The following is a 24,351-nucleotide window of genomic DNA, read 5'->3' on the forward strand; positions in this document are numbered from 1 at the left end:
AGCAGCTAAAAGAATACAGCCATGCCCACAACACTGGGTGCATGGGGGAAGCTCTTCTCAGGCGTACCGACAGGCTGCAGCAACATATTTTACAATATGGAAAGTAATAATCGCACCTTTGTGACTTACTTACTCTGCAGCTGTGGTTGCAGACTAGATTGTTGTGACTAATTTAGGAGGGGACAACTGAGAAGAATGTTTTAAAAATCTTCCTAAGTAGTTAGATGGCTCAAAAATGTATGCCCTTTTCATATCCTGTTTTAGAACATAATCAGTTCTGTAATATGCACACCTAAATGCAACTTTGGGAGCGTCCTGATTTCATTCTCATCACTGCATTTTGTATGTAGCCAGCCAAATCTATTCTCCAAAGTTTGTATTTTTACCATGTTATACTACCTACACCCAGCCAACTAAAGCTACAAAATAACCCACTTCATCCACTCTGTTTTTGACAAATCGTTTTATATCAGGGTCAGCTGCTGACTTGTCAGGGAAGAAAAGCAGCTGTCGCAATTCCACTTCAGAAAGCATGACACCATTTGCACACCACCTCCATAATCAAGTGAAGACAGTCTGATTTAACAGGGTTTAACTTAAGTTAAGTTGTGTACTGGTTGGAAACTGTAGGTGGAGCATTCCGCCGTAGTTATAAACTGGGGCTGTGACTTGTGTGACCTAACACTATACAGAGAGAGAACTAAATAGGGCTGAAAAAAAGACTGTTAGTGACCTTTTTGTCTGAGATAGATAGATACAGTTTAATACAGGCTTGACAGCAACAGGTCAAGCAGTGGTTTTATGCGGCGATCTAAAGAAGAACTTGGTAATACCAAGGTCTTGCAAACAGGTTTGTCTTCCCTAGGCTGCATTAACAGCATCACCTCTGTCTACTAAGTGTAGCAGCCACGACACCTCTCACTACAGCCCTGGGCACTCCCCTTTGAGAAAGTTGCCCCAACTGGAGAGACCAGGGCAGCGCAGCAAGAGCCAAACGCAAACCTAAAACAACATGCACTGCATGTGTAAGTTACTACATTACCCTAAAGACCCAAAGATAAAGTCTACACAATTTAGTGGACAGTGAGTGGGAAACGCAGTTCTGTTGGACGTGAGATACTGTGTAGTTGTTCCAAGGGTGTAACAGCCATGTTCATATTACACATTTATTTATGGGATTATCACATTAGTCTTGTCAGTGAATCTCAGCATCCTTGTATTCCTTATGAGATCACCTCCTAGAAAAGTTACGAATGGTGATGCTGAAATACCCTCTGAATCAACTGCATATTTTAATGTTTTTTTAAACAATTTTAGCATCTACTTTCTTATCCTACAAGACAGAAGTACCAAATTAAGGCATATGGACAAGGTAATGCCATTTGGAGGATTCATGCTAAGAAGTGACACCACAGAACATTTCAAAGTACATCATGTGTGCAGACACTGTAAAAAATTTCCACAGCAGCCAAAGTTAGCCAGTTTCTGTAAAGAGTTGATCCGCAGCTTGATTTATTTTAAAAACTTATTTTTCCACTTATAAAAATATTTATGCTAGACTTACAGTACACAAGAGACCAACCAATACATATTTTATAAAATGTTTTAATGAATGCATGCATGTCTGATACAACGATCAATAATTATTTACTTTTGTAAACATTTTACAAAAGCATTGTGATTTATCTGGATATTACAGTTCTTGATGGAAGAACTATTCAGACTGAATCAGTGGAACATCAAAAAATAAAGCTGACAAGACGCATTCTGCATATTCTCTTTCAACATGATTCCAGCAAGAGAAACAGCATGGTATAAAAAGTGTACAGTAAAGATTGTTTCTACCATAACATCAAATTCTGGAAACTGTAAATACAAGTTAAAGTGGTTGAAACAGTCAAAAGTCGTAATTATTGTAACCAGTCAGAAATTACAGTAAGAAATGTTATCCAGTTATATGTAGCTGTCAAAACAACAGATTTCTTTTTATGTCAGTTGATAATTCTTTTCCAACAAGACAGCAGAACTTTGGCAACTAGAGGTGCTGAAAATAATTTTCAAAGTTCAAGACAGAGTCACAGCATTTTCTTTGCGGAAGGTGAACTGTACACCAAGGCTCAGAGGTTGTGAAAACTGTTTCCAAGTGGAAAAAAAAAAGTGCAAATGTCCTGCACAGATAGCTTAAAAAAAGCTGCTGGTACAATCATTCACCAACAGGATCTTTGTTTTCTTTTTGCATAGTTCACACATCACTGGGAATGTGACAGGGTGTGCTATTTTTGGCAAGAGCAAGAAGAAAGTGATACTGGTGTGAGTCACCATGTTGGGCATGCTGGATCCATGCAGAATTCAGGTAGAGGGCTGCTACCTGTTGCTATTAGACACGGAATACTGATTTTGTTTCTGTTGAAGCAGTTCAGTAATAGCTAGAAGCTTCTTAAGAACATGCTGTAGAGAGAGAGTCGGTAAAACCATACGTTAAACAGAACAGTCTTGCTTGAGAAGCTTTTTCAGCATTAGCCTATCACACCTGCTACACAGCTTAAAGTATATTAAAGCAAAACCAAAAAAAGGAAACGGGCAATTCCCTAATCAATAAAACATTACCCTCAAAAGGGAAGTCTGAAACAACATTAGGAACTTTGCCTCTCCACCCATGGCTCTTTTTGCCGCTGTGTGGTTTAGCAGGGAAGCTATGAAAGCGTGCTGCTAACGCTGGTGGGCTTTGCTAGAAAAGTTTGTCGTGTTGGTTTACAAATGGACTGGGAAATCAGGAAGCAGAAATGAGGTACCGACAGAAAGCTAATGGAAGTAAATTTAGTTCTCAACTGAAAAAAAACCAAGATCATAAAACTAACGACCCAGAGAGCCTGCCAGGAGACAGCAATGTTGTGGGTCTAGGTTTCCTCCAGAAACTAAAACTTCCTCTCGAAACTTTACAAAACCTCTTTGGTTTTGCTGCATGAAGAAAGAAAACTATGGACTAAATACTTACTTTACAGCTAATAACCTCCTGGTAAAATGCACGTATTTTAGAATGTTTATCAGCCACACTGCAGGCCAGAAATACTACCAAAGCATCCTGATACGAAGGATTAACTCAAGACGTACTGTCTGTACCTGTGTTTGTTGCTTACCTGCATTACACCTCGCTCATTACTGAGCGTCCGGAGTTCATCTGAGTGTGCCAGACATATCTCATGCAAGGCCGCCAGATCACGAGATAGGTCAGTTCTAGAGTGCTCTGTAGTGTCTGGAAGCTCAGGAACGTTCTTCAACACAAAGGATGAGAGCAGATTTAGGGTGCTGAGTAGCCGGGCACACAGGAAGATAAATTACAGCTCTACAGCTCTGCCGACACAATTGTTTTATACCACGAGCAAGTACTGCAATGTTCATCTTTCCAGCTAAGTCTCCAATCCATCTCTCTATTACAATTTACACATTTTTTCCTGCCCAGAAGCATGCGTTTTATGAGTATACTGCCATTTCTACTCCTGGCTAGAAGGATTCTTCCTAAAAGATCCGATGTTGCTACACTACCATTGAGCGGACCAGAAAGCTACCGCATGTAGATACTCATAACCTTGCCCTAAGTGAGGGGGAATCCATCCAATAGGTTTGGGTTTTTTTCAGTCTAAATGAGAGAACAGCAGCAATGAAAATTCAGCAAAATCTGTGACTACCAAGTAACTCATTACACTGGTTATAAAACAATAAGGTTGTAATTAAAACAGTAGATTAATGCAAAAGTTACTTTCAAGCTAAGAGTTTTCAGAGACCTCATGCAAAATCTGTCATTTAAAGAAAAGTGACGTATCATCATATGCAGGAGTTGCAATTTAACAAGAAAAAGGTGACACTTAATCTACCCAAATGCCACACTTATTTTTATATCATATCAAAATATTCTGAGATATCTGCTAGGTCACTTTTAAGGGATCAACTCAGGAAGCTTGGCACGTTTTTTTCATCTTGGTTTTTAAAATGAATTCTTGGTTTAAAAATACACATATATAACATAAGGACCTTAGTCCTGTTGTAGCCATCATACATAAAACCCTAACAGTTTAAAAGAATATAGTAACTGCAGTTCACTTTCAAACTGCAATATCTAGAATGCATGGAGTGATGCATTAATGCGTACCTGAAATGAAACCTAATGCTTTTTAAAGCAAAAAATAATTTCAATCTCTGGTCAAAACCATACAATGAATTACATATAAGAACTCTTCTCTTAAAATATCTTTTTAAAGTTGTGGTTTTTTGGCCAAAATTTCTAATCCTCAGCTACAAAATTTATTTGAGCAAGTCTAAGATGACATTTGATGGTTTTAATTCCGTATGGCAGGCCAGCAATCTGCAGTTTCTAAGCACGCGTAAGAAAAATTTATTCAGTTAGAAGAATTCAAAATTGTACAGCAGCTGATGCACTTTTGAGCAAGTTAGTAAGTGTAAAGAATTTTCAGTTTCAATGTTGCTATGTAACTTCCAGTAAAGACTTGTTTAACCACTTACCCCGAGTTCATCCAAGAACATGATCATGCGATGTTTGTTGCTCTTGATGAATGGATTTACCCCTTCCATATATGGCTCCTAGTAATTTTTAAAAGTATTCATTAGAACAAGTCAATGCCAAGATAATTATCATACCTGAAGTATGCGCAGTCAGACATATGACACTGCAAAACAGATGTCATCTGCAGTGATTTTATTTTTTCAAATGAATTTCTAATGTCTGGTGTGCAGCCAGTCGAAAGACTACAGAATTTGGTATTTTCTTATATTCAGAATCTCTGATTCAGAGGTTTTCTTACACATCCATACTGACATGAATTTGCATTAAGACCAATGTCTCTTGCTACCAAGCTGCCATGAACAAATGCTCTGCTTTCAAAGGTATGATCAGGAACAAGTGCCCTCTTTCTCGTTCTTTCATTAACGCTTACATTCCAAGTTACGTGTGTCAGAGAAATAACTTCATAATGCCAGCCTAAAGTCACTTTCATTATGCTCAAGTCAGCAGATTTACTTTTCAACCAAGTTTCGGCCTGGGAACTGAGACAGGCCATTGCTGGCATTCTCTTAATGTTATAATAGAAACTTTATTGAAAGCTGGGCTTTTTAGTACAATATGTACGCTTGATGTACAATATTAATTATGTCCAACAATATGGAAGTGAGTACAAATAGAAGGGGTGCTTTAAAGTGCTCTACCACAGAAAACACCAACCGAAGGATGCAGGGTGAAGCATCAGAGGTTGGCAGTTCTTCATTTGTTTCAGAATTGGATAATCTATACCACACTGAGAATTAGATTAGTCTCAATCTGAAAGTTAATTACTATGTAGATAGAATATGTGCGTGGAATGCATTTCAAGATTGTGTAGAGAGGCATGCCGATATTACTGAAAGATGCCTCCCCTTTGCCATCAAATAATCAATGGAAATGCAAAAAAAACCCTCTCATCATCTATTTAAGGCAGAATATTTATCCTTTTCATTCTTTCCCATCGCAGGTTCCTGCTCCAGCAATTCTCAGTTGTCTTTCTTGATATGGATATTCCAAAAGAAAACGTGCCCGTTTTACCATCACGGACACTGCTGTTGTGGAGGGGTGGCTGCCACTTCCACTGGTGTCTCTGGAGCAAACTGCTTGCTGCGTTCTCATAGCATCAGTATAGGGTTGCATCACACCCTGCATACCTACTGGTGTGGTCATTTGTTCATCAGTTATTTTAACAGACCATTGCTGGTGTTCCTACTACCAGATTCAAAACCTTCATGGGTTCAACCTAGTCATTAATGTGAGTTTCTAGATCACTTCCTCTCAAATGGTGATGGCTCTTCTTCCCAACGTGGCCAGACTTTATGCTACTGCTCTGGTTCAGATCAACACCCTGTTTAGCTCTAAATGCAGAGGACAGAAGCCTTTGCAGTAACGAGGCCTCCTTGCTGATGAGGACAAACAGGTCACACGTTGGGCTTTGCACGAGAAGACAGCAACAGATTTTTGCCTGTATTACACAGAAACATTGAAGTGTGCTGGAAGTGTAGTTCTGAGCTGTTCTCTGTGTGTAAAATTATATTCACCTTAGCTCCAAATTCAACCAGATTTGCTAAATTCTGCACGGACTTGGCGACCAGCGTCAGTGTTCTTGCAGCAGTGGGGGAAGGAGAATCTGGCAGGAAAAGAAAGTAGAGAGTTACTGACCATTCCATTTAAAACTAACAGCAGATACATTAAAGTAAAGCTCTTCTCCAAGTCACAATTTTAAGGAATAAAATATTTTTAATATTATAACAGAAGTGCATGTGGAAAATGTCACTTGGTGAAGTAAAACTGATACTGCTTTAGTAACGTCCACAAAAATATATCAATACGAACATCTGATTTTGTGTAGTAGTTGCATACAGAACAAGACGTTAACACTGACAGACAAGCTTAAAGGGGATTACTCAAATTCATAGGTAACCTTTTACACCTGCAGACACAGTGCAACCCAAGTTAGGAGGTACCTAACTTGGAAATTACCTGAAGATAAGGTAATCCTAAAGAAAGGGTCACTGTGTACCAGCCCTCGCTTCTCAAATGCTTGCTTTCTCCAAAGCACGGATGGAAATGATTACTGGGTGAGAGAAAGGAACTTTCTGTTCAACACAGCCCTTCTCATTATGTATAGCTTAAAGAGATACTACAGAGAACAGGCTACATTGTCTTAAAAAAGGAAGTGAACAAAGGGGAGGAAAAAAAAAAAGCAGCTATCTGGTACCGTCCAGCACTGTGCCGCAGGGCAGCACAGCAGCTCCGCAACCCTGGTCTTGCAAACAGGCACGTTCCCTGCCGCGGCTTTAGTTAGCTGCTATGGATGCCACCAAGAGAGCATCAAAAAACAGGGTAGGACTTGACACGGTGAAAACGTTCCCTGAGGCAAGCCCATGGGAACTCTCCTATATATGGCCTTTAAGTCAACCAGGATTACCACCTCAAGCCTGCACAACGCACCTTTTCTAAATGCCACCCCCGTCTCATCTCTAAGATTCCTTTTTTGGGATTAACCATACTTAATGAGTGAAAGTAAAGGCTTCCCCAATGGCTGGAAACAGCACATTTGAACAAGATACTCCAGCATAATTTTCTAGGTGCGCAAATGTATTCCAAGCTCTGCAGACACATTTTCAACTTTATGAATCTTGTTAATTTAGGAGATACCATTGAGTTTCAGCCATTAACTTTGGCACCACGTTGTACTCAAAGTGACAGCTGAAGATCACATGCTAAGATTTTTCACACTGATAGAATATATTCCACATAGCACACTAGACTTTAACTCAAAATTGTATTATTAAATACTACCATGCCTGTTTTTCTGGACTGTAAAATGACACTGGGGTTAACCACAATCTAACCTTTCAGGGTGAAAAGCATACGCTGGCTGCCTTATGGAGAAGTCAGCCAAGTGACGTGGATAAGATGACTTTGGACACAGCATTCAAAAAAGCGTCTTATTTTGCTACATTAGACACTACAGTAATTCCATGCCTACCACTATATACAGTATGAATTCAATCTGAAGCCTATACTCACCTGAGATGATATTAAACATCCTTGGGTTCAGGATAGCAGGACAAATCAGTCGAAGAAAAACAAAGCCACTGAAACGGGAAGGAAATTGTATTTTGTTCAATAAAATGAGAGAATTAATGTAGATATTGTGTAGTCTTTAAGGATTCAAGGTAGCGTGGAATCTTTTTGAGACAGACACCGACCAACCAGCCCTGCGCTCTGTGAATACGTTAACAAATTAAGAATATCATGCTATGACTTGAACTATGATAAAAGCTGAAAAAAACTGGCATATTGATTTCCCAATTAAAGGTGAGCCGCTGAAAACACGCGGGGAGAACTTAATTGTAAAGCTGATCTCGGACCACATTGGCTTCAAAAAGTAGCCGCCCTTGGTCTCTGACCTCCCAAAGGTTTTCCATTGTCTGCCACCTCACGGCATCCATCCCACGCATCCATCCCACAGGATGCAGGAGCCACCGAGCCACCCACTCCCCCCGGCCAATGTATGGAGGAGGAGGGCAAAGGGAACCTCTCTTCTGGCAGCAACGCAGCCTTAGGTCAGCTTAAGCCGATCCACATCCTGATGACAGCACGCTACAGTAGAAAAATAATACAGGATCTACTACTTTCCTCCATGAAGTAATTGCTGACGTCTAGAAAGCTGGGGAAAAAAGCGCTCGGCACCTCAGCAAAATCTCACAACAGTCCACTTGTCTTCATGAGAAGGCACTAGCTTCCTTACCGTGTGGGGCCTGCATTTTAAAGAGCACAGACCTTAAACCATCTAAGACTTCTCCAGCAATTAACACACTCTACATAATAGTCCCTGGGTAAGGCGCAGTCCTCCCAGATGGCATATGACAGGGACATGATCTTCAGCGGTCACTGCTCTCTGCAGGTATCACAAAGGTTAACTATTGCTTCCACAGAAGTTCTTCTTTTCCAGCACAAAAAGGGGAATTGCTATTCTAAATTAGTTTGTAAAACTTGACAGAACACAAGTAAATTAAGAGTTAAAACTATTAAGTAAAGCTATACCGACCTCTATAGTACATCATCTTATTTTGGCAAGGCTCTAAGATGATTAAAAACCTAGCAAGCTCATAATTAACTGGGATATCATGCCTCAGCATCGTAAATATCTTAAATACTGCTGTAACCTATGTTAGTGCTATACAGTCTTGTCACTGAAAGAAACATAGATAAGCACATTAAAGTATCTCTTTAGCAAGACTTGAGAAGACTGGTCAGAATAAAGTGACAAGTAACTTACCTAACAACTCTGGTTCTCATGGTGGTATTCGCTGGCCACTTGTTTTGAACAGATTTCTGTAGGCACCCATAGATATACCGCAATGTCCTGCAAAAGTAATACCCAATTACTCATTTCATTAAACTTATAAAACCAAAACAGCTGGTCAGAAAGGATCTGGACCAGCCCCCTTACTTGTTGCAGAACCCTTATTAATACTACATTTATAAGCTTTAAATTAATTTTAACTAAGAGTTAATTTATAAGTTAATACATTTATCAAGTCAATCTCTATATTAAAAAGTAAATTTATGAATGGCAAGGGAACGCCTTCATTAATACACAATTCTATACGCAATTCGGTGGTTATTCAGATGTGCATTAAATGTTTTATAACTGTCTGTTTCCTAAGTAGCATCTCCTTTTAAAAAAGACAATTTTTAGGGTTTGATTTTTTTCCTTCTTCTTAACGAAACAACTATTTTTTACATAAATGAGGGTTAGGTATTTAAAAGTTAAGCAGCCACAACAATAGTCCTCTCCCATTAAAAAATGGGAAAGTTGTGGTGTATTTTAGAAAACGTTGAGAGCTGCATCATGTACTTAAAAGAAGCGCAACCTTTAATGCTAATCTTGCCAGCAGTAACACAGAAGGCTTTTCTGCTACTTTGCCACCTCAAAACTGAAGGTTTTTACTTTAAAAGCTAATGACACGGCAAAAGAAAACTGGCAGTACTATCCTCTTTTTATTAGATGGTTCGAATTCTAAACGATGGACACAAGTAATGTTAGCAATTAAAAAAAGAAAAAATATATAACCTCTGCATTTCCCTAGCGGACAGAAGCAGTCGCACCATGGTACCATTCTACTACTGCCTGCTTGTATTTTTAATATGCTGTTCGTAGTTCCATCTCTTTCTCAGAGGAGGGGGACTGGAAATAATTTGTAATCAACTTACACACATATAATCATCTGCTAACTACTACCTTCTTCTACCTTTCTGTGGAAATATGAGATTATTATTCTTCCCCTGACCTCTTGGGTCTAGTATCTTCTCCTTTAAAGAAAAGCACATGTGCTAGACAGAGACTTTTGGAAAAAGCACTATTAATTCCTGAGAGTTATTTTTTTTCCCCTGTCTGTATTCTCTGTGTGCATACAGCAACCAACCCTAATGACAGTGGCCTTATGACTGATTAGCAGAAGATGAACCAGTACGAACATCATTTTAAGGTGCAACGTAATTCACACAAACAGGAATTTTCAAATACAAATCTGAACAGGAAAGTGCAAACTTACGGAGGCAGTATCTCTGCAGCCATGAATATTTTCTCCACCAGTTCTGAAAGTATACTGAGTAGATGTGCCAAATTAGTGTTTACATCTTCATTTTTTTCTAACTTTGAGGGATTTAACTGAAACAAAAAAGAGAAAAAGATTATGTTTCTTCTCCTAACTAGAACTAGATATTAAGAAACCAACTTATGTATGTAGTTGAATACTACTTCAAAGTAAATTAAATATTCTGCTGCTGTACAGTTCTCTTAAAGCTCACAAGTCTGTTTCAATGGCTAGTCAGGAAATGCGAAGCAGCAATGGTTTTGAGTTCTAATACACGAGGCTTTTAACAGCTCAGATATTCGCCACTATCCATCTGCATGACCCTTCTGTCTCTCTCAATCCCAATTTCTGAGGACTCAAATGCTTTCCACAATTAAGTTAAACACAGAAGTCACGAGAGTCATTTTAAAAACAGTTTCAGCATCAATAGAAATCGTTTAATATCAGGAAGTTTTAAATTAAAACTAAAGTTCAGACATTGGCTTTACAGTATCTTGAGTTTACCAGAAGATACTTAGGTTAGGACACTCAGTAACTGCTACAAAACAGCTGACAATTGCTAAATAATAGATAATTGAAAGAAATTTTAATTAAAAACCTTACAAAGTTCTACTATGAATATTGTTCAAAGCCAAAATCTAGGGGGGGGGGAAATATCTCATGAATTCAGTTCCGTTATTTCTTATGTAAACTAATTTTAGCTCTGAGAGATTAATGTCTCTGAAGCTAGTATTAATTGTGCCAACAAACCAAAATGTTTAAAAGCATAGTTGAAGGTATCACCTCACAGGACTGCTTGCTCTCCATTATCTTTAATATAGAGTCTTTCAGTGCGTGGTGAACAAAGCTTGTTGCTGTGGCTTTCATGTACTGCTCCATGAGTGTACTTGCTAAAGTGGTGGCACGAAACAAGGTAGTGGCTTCATCTGGAAAAAAAAAAAAAAAGTGAAAATTGAGAAAAAAAGCAGAGGATAAGTGTGCTGTCTTTACACTTTGATATATGTTGTAACTGAATGAGGTTAAAAAAAAAAAAAAAGGAAGGCGCCGAAGCCCTTCCCTCCCCACCTGCCCAGAGTTCCAGTAAACTTTAGCGTAATTTAGCACAGTACCTTCCATGCTTATCTCCCTGTCATTTAGTGTTCGTAACAACAAGGACTCAAGCTTTTCATGAAGAAAAATCTTCAATAAAATGCCAGCCAACAGAGTTCTATCCTGTCCACAAACGTGTGATAGGGCGTAGACTACATGAAGTTCTTTCTGGAGTATAAGCTGAAAGAAAAACAGAATTTTAAAATATTCAGAAGCTTTTCCTAACATGTAACAGCTGTGGAAAAACTGATATACATCTGTAGTGATATATAGATGTCACTATAAATATTATTTAATGATGTCAACCAGTGTTATTAGGACCCATCTCAAACAACAAAATCATTTTTGACAGATAAACCAAGGAAAATTAAACAACTTCATACCTCTTTAAACTCATTGTACTCCTCTTCTGGCATAATCTTCTCCACAGAATACCGTGCTCGAACACGCAAAGATCCTGGCTCGATACCCTTTAGTGGTACATGGGAACTGAGTTGAAACCACTCATCTGTTGCATGTCCTTTTTGCAATCGGCTTAATTGGCAGCGCATGAACACTTAAGGAAAAAAAGCATTGTTCAAGTAAATTATCTCCAGCAAAACAGTGCTAGTACTGAATAAAAAAAAACAGTTTATTTTCAGCATATGTCATTTTGTTTCAGCAAAAGAGTCTTATTAAGAGTAATCAAGATTTTTGCCATCAATATATTGACAGATTCTCTCTTCAATGGTTTAACAAACTCCTGTAAACTGAAGAAATAGAAAGCATTCTGTAAAGAATGTATAAACAAATGTTCAAAAGTGACATGGATATTGGCACAGTTCTCTTTGTAACATCCACGTAGTGAGTAAACAAATGCTACTCTGCAAATCCAGGCAGCAGCCAGAAACTAAAATGAGATAAAGTGTTCAGGGCTCACTGTCCTCTTTCCAGCCTTGGGCTGACACCACCATCGAGTTTGCTCCTGGACCACTTTGTTACTCCTTACTACTCATTATTATAGCGTTGTTATGGCTTTCCCAAATATTGCAATATGTATTTCTTCTATACTAATTCCCAGGTTAAGGCTGTAACAGTTTATGCAAATTATGTAAAATAAGTGTTCCCAAGCAGCTTGCTGCCTGGATGATGAAAGTCAACTCAAGAATGGCCAAACCATTAACGCATCCTTCAGTGGTGCTGGTACCTTGCAATCGCCAGCAGTGTCCTGGACCACAGCTGCGTTCTGGCCCCGCGTCTGGCTAGCAGGCTGCAGCAGACGGACCACCGGCAGACGCGCTCCTGAGCCGAGTTATTTCACACAAAAAGTGCTCAGACACCGTCAGAGCCAACACTGTGCCTGCAAAACACCCCCCACGCTCCGGGAGGGGTCCACGGCTCCAGTTTCACATTTAGCCTGGCAGTCCGGATTGTCCAAGCAAGCTTGCTTTCTGTGCCTCTCAGGGAGATCTGCTTTTAAGTTCCCCGCATTAAAAAGAACAACCAGGAGTTTTGGGTTTTTTTTCATGTTTCTACAAAGCCCATGCACCACACCGCCTGCAGAAACCGTCAGCAGTTCCAGCAGACTTCCCGTGGCCCCAGGGTTGCCATACGCAGCCAGGTATCGTTTGATACCGGAACAGACAACCATCCCATTTATAATGCTCTCCTTCACGACACTCCTGTTGCCTGATTCATATTATGTGGAGCTGATGACCTGATAGAAGCTCATGCATTCAAATCAGTCCAGTAGTGTGAAAAACAATTCATCACCAGCTGCTACTTATCTCCAGTGTGGATGGGACGATGTCTTTAGACCAGATAATCAATTGACTTTCCCAGAATATTTCTCCCCAGCATCGAAGCTCCTGTACCCGCAACTGAGCAATGTGGTTTTCTTCTTATTTCGCTTGCGCACGTAAGGCAGAAAGGAACGGTGAATGAAATACGGGCTCTAGAATAAACTGATGATTTAATTTTTCCCTGTGGTTATAGCAGCACTGCATAGTTGTAATAGAAATACTAAAATCTTGCTTTGATTTAAAAAAAAAAAAAAGCCAGAAGAAAAATATACGTACAGAGACTGCAGAACAGTTGCTGTCATAATTTATATTCAATAACTTTAAAGGAACATGACTGTTTCCCATTTAGCAGCTCACACTGAAATAGTAAGCTACCTTAACTAAGAGGATGCTATTAGTTGAAAAATTCAGGATATTTACACTTTGCAATACAGCACATTTTAAAAGAGAAACAAATATACAGAAAATCATCAAAACAATAGTTGATCTCTTCTCTCCAGATACAAGTAGAACTCTCTTTAGAATGATCTTGATCCAAAAAGAATTGCAATGTTTTACATGATGAACGCTAGTACAAAAAGAAAAAAAGAAAAAAAAAAAGACTGAGGTCTTTTAATGGCTTATTTGGGAATCACAGCGGAAAGTCGTTCAAACTTAGGTTTGTTCCACTTTGTAGATGGGAAATGAACCCGAATTTACCATCAAAACTTTGTCTACCCCTGCCAGAACAAAATGGAACCATCAAAAAAATCCTAAAAAATTCTAATTACTGATTCAGAATAAAAGCCGTTTGAAATCTTGAGAAAGAAGAAAACGCTCGATACATGGACATACTAAATCCTGCCTTTCGCAGACACTAGTCACTGCCACGTTAGCACAGCCCACCCTCCTATAATCTCAGATACCAGTTTCAAAAACAAGCTTTGGCATTTCTGCAAATAGTAACCGTGCCTGAAAGGAAAGACAGTGGCTAACACTTTGCTCTGCAGGCTTGCCTAGATAAGGTGACCCCTGCCGTTATAAAAATGTTTCATTTTCAACGTGAATTAATTTGAAATTAACCAACTATCGTGGTGCAAAACCAAACCTGAACTTCCACTCCATTTCAATACTGTGTGATATTTGAAATACTTTTAAAAAATAAAAATACTGAAATAATTATGGAACACTCATACCAGGCAAACTTCAAAGTGTAAGACTTGAAAGCTCAGGCAATATTTTAAAATACTGAAAAAATAGCTTCCATGCTATTATCATTTTGGTATTTAGCTTCTGTGTGTTACGATGAAAGAAATAAAGCAGTGAGGCCAATAATAGAATTTTGGGCCTTCAATCTGCATTACACGGCACGAAAAGTAATCAGAAAAGCTGACTTAACCAATTAACTGGGAGGACGAGTAGTACCAGCTTCACGTGATGCTCCCTTCGTAGCAGTCTGCATGTAAGAGCTGTGGCTGCAAAGGAGAATGTTCAGGAAAGGAACTAATTTCTCTTACTTTTGAAGAGTTCAAGGGTTACGCAGGCAGCACAGCACATCGGTAAGTCAGATAAGGTGTGGTTTAGCTCTTTTTTTCTCCTCCCTGCACTTAACATATTAAATAGGGCTTGGGGATGTAAGCAAAGATACGTGTTCACTCAAGCTGACTTAGTCTAATCCTTATCCCACAACGGAAGGACTGTTGGGTTATGCTGTAAGAGTGTACCTAACAGAATTAATAAACTCAACCCATTCTGCTCCTGACCTAGGTAAGGAAACCTTCTATCACCTCCCATCAGCTGGACACACCCAAAGCCAACACAACCTCCTTAATCTGGACAGACAGGAGGAAACTACAAAAACATTTTTGAAGACATTGCTAAAATACCCCATTAAAGAATTATCCTTTTAAAGATCCTTTTACCAACAGAGCTTTGGTGTGGACAGATAACGAGCTTTCCAGCTCAAAAAAGAACACCGCAAGAAGGTGGTCACAACTGCAATTACAGCCCTTTTGTCTCCCAGAGGGAGCGTATTTTTCCTCCTGCTATGCAGAAAGTTTTCTAGTCAGAGAAAGGAGAAAGAGGTCTGAAATTGAATTAGGTTCTGCAAGAGCATTTAAAATGAGGAGCAGTTCTTCTGCTTTGGTCAAGGTTTCTTTACAGATCTCAAAAAAAAAAAAATCAAGACATTACCACGGAGGCAAATGTAACAGGCCAGTAATACAATACATGCAAACCGAAAAGAACTGCAATAGATTATAAATACTCTGACAGGCTCTGGAACAGACAGCTTTGAACACAACGGAAAATAAAACAATCTTGGAACAAATCTGAAGAGCGCGCGGAGGGCGTCCTGCCCTGCAGGCAGCAAAGAGGAGGCAGAGGGCTGAAGCTGTTCCACAAGTATGGTGGGAAACAAGATACCTTGAATAAGACAAAAAAAAAAAAACACAAAACCCCAAAACAACCCTAAAAGAACACATTGCATGGGAAGAGAGCTAAAAAAGACATTAAAATTCTATTTTTTTTTCCTAAGAGCTCAGAATCCACATTCTTCACACACTTTCTTTCCTAGAAAGCTGACAGATCTTACCAGCTTGCTGCTAATTTGCTGGAACAAAACCAAAATCACAGTTGAAGAAGCAGCTGTCTGGGTAACATGAGGAAAGTAAGTTCTTGGGAACTTCTGTAAAAGGCAGGAGAAAATATGGATCCTTTTCCATTCAAAGTGATACTGAGGTAACTTCAGGTTTAAGCCCAAGAGTAGTACAAGGAAAGTAGACGGATGAAGTAAAATGGAAAGAAAATGAGGCAAATTTTTTTCAGAGATCACAAAGAATTTAAAAAAAAAAATTAATTATGAAAATAGTACACCTTTCCTCCCTTTCTTTTTCTCACTGGATGCAACAAAAAACCTGAAAAGAATTCAGTGCAAGGAGACTTAAATCTCCGTGGACATGGAGCAGACTAACGCTGACAGCTTCTCTTGCCCCTTGCTTTTTGGTGAGCACAGTCATTGTGTAACACAACGGCTATTCTACCACAGAGCTAGGAAAGCCATCAGATACACGGGACTGGAATACTCTGCATTTTACTACTAAAAAACATGCACGTTCTCATTGTAAAAACATTAATGGCAGGCCAGCACCAGACATCCAAAACACACAAACACAGCAGTATGGTGAGCGTGAAAATATACTTTGTTCTCTTGTGACAATGTTTGACAGGAGTAATGAAAACCACACAAAGTATCCATCGCTGCAATATATATATATATATGCATCTTTTACAGAAAAATACTTACATATATCTGGATCTTTACTTTTCTTTGTTTTGTTACTAAGACTTATCTCAAATCTATTAATGTCAGATGAAAGATCACTAGGAGAAAACACAGAAAGCCTCAATTAATACTGTATGTGGCTGAAATTTAACCTTATTCTAAACTCATTTCAATCCTGAGTTCTCATTAACAGCCAAAGACACTTGTATTAACAAAGACATTTAGGTGCCTACAGACAATTCTGCCCATGCAGAATTTGGCTGAAAGGTTGCGGCTGTATAAAAACACATTCGGTATTTTTCAAAAGCATATGCAAAACAGTACACAGTGTTAAGAATCTTAAATGCAATGCAACTTACAAGTCAAATTCAGTAATTGAAGAAGATTCACACTTACTCAAAGACAAATTCTTCTGACCACACAGGGTTCTGCCCTTCCCTGATGTGTGTTTTGGCTACCTGGACACTGTTCAGGTAGATGTTACAATACGGATTAGTAAAATGCTTCACTGGGAGAGTATGAGCTTCTTCTACATGCAAAATAAGACTGCTGACCTAAAAAAAAAAATACAGAAAATTTACTTTTTTTTCCTGAAATAGAAACACGAAACACATGAATAAATCATTTTTTATTCTCTGTGTGGAGGCTTAATGTTTATATATGAGTTTTGAATACGAACAAAAATTTTCTAATAAGAGCATCGAGGAACAGAAGTAATGGAACAACATTCTAAGAGGCACCAGTGACAAAATAACTCAAATAATTACTGAAAAAAAAAATCTCCAGCCCCATGCTCTTAAGGCATCTTGTTATTTTATTTTAAAATTATATTTGAGGCATTAGGATTTGAAAATACTAACTTTTCTATGCACAGGAAATTTTACTGAAATCAAAGACTGGCACCTTGAATAAGAGCCACGGACGATTCCAAACACAATGGCTTATTTGGTGCTTTCCTAATAGATTATGTAAAATTCCCTTCTGCAACACATTCTATTTCTTTACATAGATGAGCATTTTCTTTGCTTTTTAAAGTAAAGAATTATTTCAGCTTATCACTCTTTTTGCTTTGCTTTTGCAGCTTGACGCCCTCAATTTCGCTTACCACTCCAGCTGTGAACTCACCTAATTTAGCTCATTTATTCAGAAGTATCCAAGCACCTTTAATGTTATCTACAGAACAGTTCTGCATCATGAAAAACATCCTATTTTATTCATTTCTCCACTGTCTGTTGTAACAACTGCATTCAATATTCCTAACATTCAAAACTATCAGGGATTCTTGAAGTATTTCCCTGTTATTCTCCAAAGACTTGCAGCCGTTCATGACTAACTGTCCTCTACTTCCGAGGATATTCTGTCAAACACAGCGCTTTCAAGAGGCCAAGAGAATTAAGCCACAAGCATGGTTCTGCATGTATTTGTTGCTGAAAATAAGTAACATTAGTTAAACAAGTATTTTGTTTACACGCCACCGAAGTCTGTCAAATTTTTAAAGTTTCCCAAATGTGGTAAATTTTAAAAGTTAGGACAATACAGACGTTGACCTCTTTACACTTTTACTCAAATGTGGTCAGAAATCAATACCTAGCAAAGAACGTGCAGACTACCTAAAGCCATTCTGTGTTTTACGTATACGGATATAACAACACAGTTCTGGTTGGTTTCATAAGGATACTGCATAGCTTCGAAAAGGAAAGCAAGTACATGCAGGATTTACTACTGTTGAAAGTAAAATTCCGAGATATATCAGTATTGTTTTGCAATGAGGAGACAAAACATCCTCCACATGCACCGCCAACCCCGCAATATCAGCTTCACCTGACGCAGACGTTTATTAGATGTTCCTGGACTGGTTTTTCTTAAACTGCAAAACATCTGCAGAGCTTTCATCCAGTCCTAAGAGAGAAGGACGCAGAATAATGCAATAAAACAAAGTCAGATACAGCTTCTTGCAGCGGAACAGACATATCTAAAAAGAGTATCTGAAGTTTTCCCATTAGCTCGGCAAAACCTAAGTTTTCTGTAATTCCGAAGTATGCAAGTTTGAATATTAAAGCAAAATCCTTATCTGTACTGAGCAAAACCTAATAAAGGATTTGCAAATCTGAACCATTTTCTCCTTTAGAAATATAAAGCATTACTAATGGATATACAGCATGACCTTTACCAATTTTCCAGTCTAGTAATAGTACATGAAATTACAAATGGTATATAAAATGAAGCAAAAGTTGTTTGCTTCTAAGAAAATTACACTTAACAAGCCAAACTGTTCTGATTATTCTCTCCGGTACTTCTGCATGGCAGTCGCAATACTGTGTATACTTCAAACAAAAACTAAAACAGCATCAGCAAAGGAACACAGAGGAATACAGACAACATTCCCCACTTTGCTCACAAACGCGTAGCAGAGTGGATGAACGGATGGACGGATTCTGTTTTGATCAAGGAAATAAACAGGTTGTTTAAGACCAAACTGACTGTGGAACCTTTGTGCCTGTTTTTTTTTTTTTAAAACAAATAAGCTGCTAAGAGGCACTGCCAACTCGACAGGCCACCTCTGAAAAAGTCACTGCAGCATGAGAAAGTTGCCAAGAGAGGAGCTTTGCAATGGGCCTGCGGAAGGTGGAAGATGTGCTACAGCCTCCGTCGCCAGTTTTTGTCCCCCAGCCACCACGTTTTCTATAGCTCTTGCAAAGCACAAAACTTAGGTTTTTGACCCACGGCCTTTTTAAGTCTGTATCTCAAAGATCCGCCATCTATTCCCAAAGTACAATTTCACTATGTCACTAAAAAACCCACGACGCTGTTCAGTCTTATCCTTCACAATACCTTCCACATTTCAGAAATGCAGGAACTCTTACTGCAGCCGCTCTCTGACAGACCACTTTGCGAGTCGGGTTCCAGGTTTTTAAACCTTCCACAGAAGGAAAAGCTTTCAACTGTGCATCACAAAGTTTCAGCTGCTCGTTTCCTTACTCTCAGAAGGAGCAGCAATCGAAGAAACAAATGCCTCCTAAACACTCTTAACGGCAATATTTCCTGGATGCCTAGTACGCCTCTACACTCACTCACAGCAGGAAAACCCTTCCCGTTAAATGCCACAGCTCACAACGTGCACAGCAAGCACAGTGGCACCGGCAGGTAAGGCTGCATTTTACTATGCGCTTTTGTTTTGTACAAACCATAAAGACAACGCACAGCCCATAGGATGGCGCTGCTCTGATCTTTTATTTGCCACATTATAGGAGAGCCTCAATATACAAATAAAACTATTCTTCCATGAAATGTTACAGAGCAAACTTTTCCTGGGCCAAAGCCATATTATAAGAACCCCCTGTATCCTGTATAAATGCAGTGAACAGCCTGTTAAGCAGATCAAACCCAAAAGCAGATTATACCAAATGTTCAGGGAACAGGACAGGATATTCTGCCTTCTGCACATTTTTACTTCTTTTAATTTCTTGAACACAAAAGACACTGCATGAATGCCGACTGCAGACACAATGAATGTACAGTAACAAGTGTGGAAATTAATGTATAGATCCTCAATTACTGTACAGCGTGCTGCTTCTCAAAGACATTAAAAGTTGTGTGGCAAACGCATCATTCTGATGTCATCCCAGTGACTTCCATAAATTTGTATTAATTTAAAAGGAAAATTCGTGCTTTCCTTTATATACGGCACAAGAAGGATACTAAATTAATTCAGCCTTCACGCTCTAGTGAACAGCAGTCTATTACGAGTGCTCTAATCAGCTTTAATTCCATTCAAATAAAACCAAACGCAAAGCTTAACTTCTGATGCAGTATGTATTTTTCAGAGCTGTGGTTTTTCAGAGCTATAAACTCAATAAACAAGGACATTGTCTCATCTTAGATATGCGCTTCTGCTGGTGAGTGAATTTCAGAGAATTAGGCTCCTATCCTTCAATTCTTAATCAGCAAACATCAACGCTGGAGAGCTAGTAACTAAAGGATACCAACTAAAACCAGAAAACCTCACTTTTTGTGCATGATCAGAGACCAAGACTATGAACAACCACCAGTTCATGGACAGGACAAATAACTGCCAGAGGCAGCTGTTCAGTATACTTTGGTCACTGGGCACACACAGGTGCATTAGCACTTTAGTTCCTATCAGGAATACGCCTTTGAAGGAAAACGCCCACTTTATCACGCTCTGGTTTATAACCTGCAAAACTCTTGGAACGTAAACTATTCTTCAGCATTGTACTATGTCAAAAAAATATGTTGCGTTACACCGCAAACATACGGTGTAAAATAAAGCAAGTTCAGTCCACGGCACCCAACTGGAGCTTGTCCAAAGTAAAAACCCCAAGTGCAGGTAACATAGGTGCTGGGTTCTCAGCAGCAACCGTTCCCCCTGTAGATCTACTACTACCCCATTATAACACCTGCTAATATAGACACAGCCACTAACTATTTGTGATAGACTTGTGTCCTGGTCTGAGGTAAAACAGAACCAATTTTCTGTTTTGTAATTTTACTTTTTAGCTGGGCCTCTTCTAACTGACTAAACTCTGAAATTAACAGCACATTGTTCACAAACTGTTCACTCTCAGAGTGGTAAGACCTAATTATATCAAGGAATGGTATGCACAGAGGCTCTTGGTTATACTTATCGCTATAACAACCAAGGTCAGATAACTTCGCTGTTTGCCCCGTTGGAGGGTTGGAGGTGGAGAAGCATAGAGGGGTCACAGCTGTAGGGAGGAGCAGACGGGACAGGAGACCCAAAACTGACCAACAGGGTATTCCATCCCATCTGCATCACGCTCAGTATAAAAGCTGAGGGATCAAAGGGGCAAGGCTGCTTTGGCTCGCTCTTTCTTCAATGGCCGATGTCTGAGAAGGACCCTGTCTGTTCATCTGCCTTTGATCCCAATCCGAGCATTCCTGACTCTAGTTCTGGAATTCAGCTCCTGTCCATCCCTGACTCCAGTCTGGGACTTTCCCTGTGTCTGCTGGTGACGCAATCATCATCCTGGGAGCTGGATACAGTTTTGTATATATTGTGTACTTTTTTTAAAAAAAATTTTATTATCTTTTATTTCCTTATTTATTATTATTTTCATTAAAGTAGTTTAGTTCTTTTTCTGAACTCATAAATCTCCTTACTTCTTCCTCTCCTTTCTGGTGTGTGTGGGGGATCTGTCATTCTGATTGGCCAATCCGGCCAAAACCACAACAACTTGCTTCCTGTTTAACAAGGGCAACATCATTAAGCACCACAAGACGAAAAAAATTACTTTTTAAATTATATTTACCAATAAAAGCTCTCACCTGTGCTTGTTCTGGAGTTTCGCCTGCGAAGTAGAAGATGTAATGCTCTTCACTAAAGTGCTGAACTACTATCTGAAAACAGTTTGGCCTTAAAAATAAAAAAAAAAAAAAGGTTAAGTTTTATTAATCTTCGTAATATTAACAGACCTCTTCACTTGTTGGTCTGTGCCAAAACAAAGTTTACACTGAACTAATGCATTTCTGATGTTTGTCTGTAAGGAGCATTGAACATTGCATCGATTTTTGTTTGTATACATGTAGCATCATCACACATGGAAAGAGGAAGAACTCCAACTAGAAAATTTCTCAGGTCCTTCAAAACTGCATTTTTTTTTTTAATGTATTATGTCATTTTAATAAAACCTCACTTCAGTACAGCGAGGTTGTTTCAAAATACTGAGAAACTTTTAGAATGGCGTGTACTGAGTAGGAATGTATGCTGACTTACAGCTGAGGCAGAAAACAGCCATCTGGTCTGGCTCGGGGAGAGCAGGAAGCAGCCAGGTCTGGGGCTAATTAAATCATCGCCACCAGAGAACTATGCAAAGCTACAGACTTCGCTGTACTTCTGAGAAAAGGGGCAAAGGCGTTTTTACCAGCTGCTTAAAATGCAGGAGGAACTTTGTCTCAGCTACGCTTCCTCACTAGCAGCTTCCTAAGCCGGTGCAACCATGCATCTCCTCCTACCCACAGTTCGTACCACTTACTGCCCCGCTGCGCTTCAGCCCACAGAGCACCGCTTCCTAAAAGCTGATTAAGAGACTGCCACTGTTGACCAAAATGTTCCTTGTTTACAATACGCACCAAAGCTTCCTGCATAATTGCCAACTTACAGAAGGAACATTTCAGTAATTTTTTTATTACTGTCCTGGTACTCTACCTGTACCTAGGCTCCCCATTCCATTAGTTTAATGGGTTTTTCAAAATTATTAAAAAGATTAAAAAACCACAACATATCAAACAAAAGCACCAGTCTTTGCATCTTAAGAAATGCTACAATTTTAAGCATTTGTCTTGAAGTTTTTTCACAAAGGTAACTAGAAGTTGACTATATATAACTTTTTAATAAATATTAAGATCCATGGGATAACCAGAATTTCCATCTAATGTTTGTAGGAGTAAATGTACCTATTTCTTCCATACAAAACAGTGGATTTTTTTTTTTTGTAAATACCAATGAACAAATATGTAAACTTTTTCTTGTTGAGCACCAATGATATCTGAAAGACTTCAGATATCAGGTTCTCAGCTTCTTTGCTGATAATCACATTCCTTGCTGTTGGCATATTTTGAATATCAAGCGTATTACAGTAAATAAGATTTGATGTGAAAATTATCTCTGCACATAGTAACTCTACAAAAACAATTTCTGAGAATATCGACTTACATGAACTAGTTTACTGCTAAGTTGGTCTAATCTAACAAAAGTACTTTTTCTTAAATAGAGAAGTACTTACAGGCTCTGTCTAACGAAGCTAGCTTTCAAAAACCTATCAAAAGAATGTAGACCTTTCAGAATTGACAAGTTCTTGATCTTGGCAATTCTTAGTTCAAAAGGTTTAAAACCCTCAGTTCCTAAATGCTGATGTCTGGAAAATGAAACATGGAGCAACTAATGCACTCAATACTGAAAAAAGCGATAATGCAAAAAAGCTGTAATCATCATCACATCTCATCTCACAATAAAAATTTAACGGTCAATTCTAAGATTTCTTACGAGAAGTTGTTTATGTATGGTTGCTAGCAATGGAGTTGCCACGGCTAAACAAGTTATTATTCATCAACTACATCTGCTCTTGCAATCCACACCAATGACAGACTCTTGGTATGAGCCACGATGCGAGCCAAGGCTACTTGCTCACTAGTGACATATTGCCCACGTCTTGTACATGCCTCTAACTAGCAGCCAACTCTGCTGCTGCACATACGAGAATTAAAAGCCAGTGTCCTACCTGCCAAACAAGCTGTCATGTACTCCGTAGACGGAACACACGCTAAGGTCTATTAGTCCTTTGGGTTTTGTGGCTCGTTTTTCACTTTCAAAATAAATAAGCTGGGCATCGTTTCCCTCTAATATAAAGTACAAGTTTTTCCATCTCTTTCCTTTACCTGTCGAAGAGTCAAGCAAAAAAAGTTACGATACTGTTTAAAATAAAGTGTAAACTTTGTAAATGAAGATAACAAAAGAGGGCAGTAAAGTTTTTGTCAAATTGCAAACAGAAGAAAAATGTACAGGTAATCACACTGAAGTTACAGTATCAACACACATACTCAATTTTATGCAACATGTAGCTATAACTAGACCCTCTTCACAGATGCAGGTAGAGTTGCAAAAGGTTCTCTAAACATTTTCACTAATTTCAACAGGATTGAGTAAGCGTGTATGAGCTGCCTGGACAGTGAGTTCCTGTCACTGTTAAGACTGTATCTACACAGTTTGCAAATAATGATGCTTTGGATCCCATTTATTACAGTTTTAATTAAGAAACAGACTCCTGACATGACAAAGTTGCTCCTGAACTCTGAACCATGTTTAACACATTGCATTACACATCTTAAAACAGTACGGCTGAAGAACAGAAATGGGATTATGTTACGTACAACCCTAAATCAGAACATGCCCCAACAGAACTGTGTCTGAGAATTTGGCTGATTGTTTCGGAGAAAACATTCTCTGAACTACAGTGGATTAGGAACTTTCTGCAACTAATTAATGCATAAGTCACTACCATTTAGAAAAAACTTTCA

The 24,351-nt window shown here is 38.8% G+C and overlaps 2 protein-coding genes across 5 annotated transcripts in view; one reads left to right on the top strand and one right to left on the bottom strand.

Annotated features, from left to right (window-relative positions):
• The window catches only part of CCNH (cyclin H), a 28,777-nt gene extending 10,571 nt beyond the window's left edge, over window positions 1-18,206 (top strand). Inside the window, exon 10 of one of the 2 annotated variants that reach the window (XR_010069153.1) lies at window positions 17,378-18,206. The gene's annotated coding sequence lies outside the window, so the exon portion shown is untranslated. Of the gene's footprint in view, window positions 1-7,417; window positions 7,522-17,377 lie in introns of those variants that run through there. The other variant, XR_010069154.1, reaches the window with a different exon arrangement.
• Window positions 1,537-24,351, bottom strand: part of RASA1 (RAS p21 protein activator 1) — a 61,887-nt gene continuing 39,072 nt past the window's right edge. The window contains exons 11-25 of one of the 3 annotated variants that reach the window (XM_063320883.1): window positions 23,556-23,712; window positions 21,604-21,691; window positions 18,118-18,195; window positions 16,693-16,850; window positions 16,318-16,394; window positions 11,637-11,809; window positions 11,274-11,433; window positions 10,948-11,090; window positions 10,123-10,238; window positions 8,844-8,930; window positions 7,589-7,656; window positions 6,094-6,182; window positions 4,519-4,596; window positions 3,138-3,272; window positions 1,537-2,448 (exon numbers count right to left, since the gene is read on the bottom strand). In XM_063320883.1, coding sequence (XP_063176953.1) covers window positions 2,365-2,448; window positions 3,138-3,272; window positions 4,519-4,596; window positions 6,094-6,182; window positions 7,589-7,656; window positions 8,844-8,930; window positions 10,123-10,238; window positions 10,948-11,090; window positions 11,274-11,433; window positions 11,637-11,809; window positions 16,318-16,394; window positions 16,693-16,850; window positions 18,118-18,195; window positions 21,604-21,691; window positions 23,556-23,712 — 1,691 coding nt within the window. In that variant the 3' untranslated portion in view covers window positions 1,537-2,364. Of the gene's footprint in view, window positions 2,449-3,137; window positions 3,273-4,518; window positions 4,597-6,093; window positions 6,183-6,535; window positions 6,630-7,588; window positions 7,657-8,843; window positions 8,931-10,122; window positions 10,239-10,947; window positions 11,091-11,273; window positions 11,434-11,636; window positions 11,810-16,317; window positions 16,395-16,692; window positions 16,851-18,117; window positions 18,196-21,603; window positions 21,692-23,555; window positions 23,713-24,351 lie in introns of those variants that run through there. The other 2 variants (XM_063320884.1, XR_010069152.1) reach the window with 2 other exon arrangements.

The sequence above is a fragment of the Chroicocephalus ridibundus genome, chromosome Z, assembly GCF_963924245.1.
Source record: "Chroicocephalus ridibundus chromosome Z, bChrRid1.1, whole genome shotgun sequence".
In the NCBI taxonomy this organism is placed as follows: domain Eukaryota; kingdom Metazoa; phylum Chordata; class Aves; order Charadriiformes; family Laridae; genus Chroicocephalus; species Chroicocephalus ridibundus.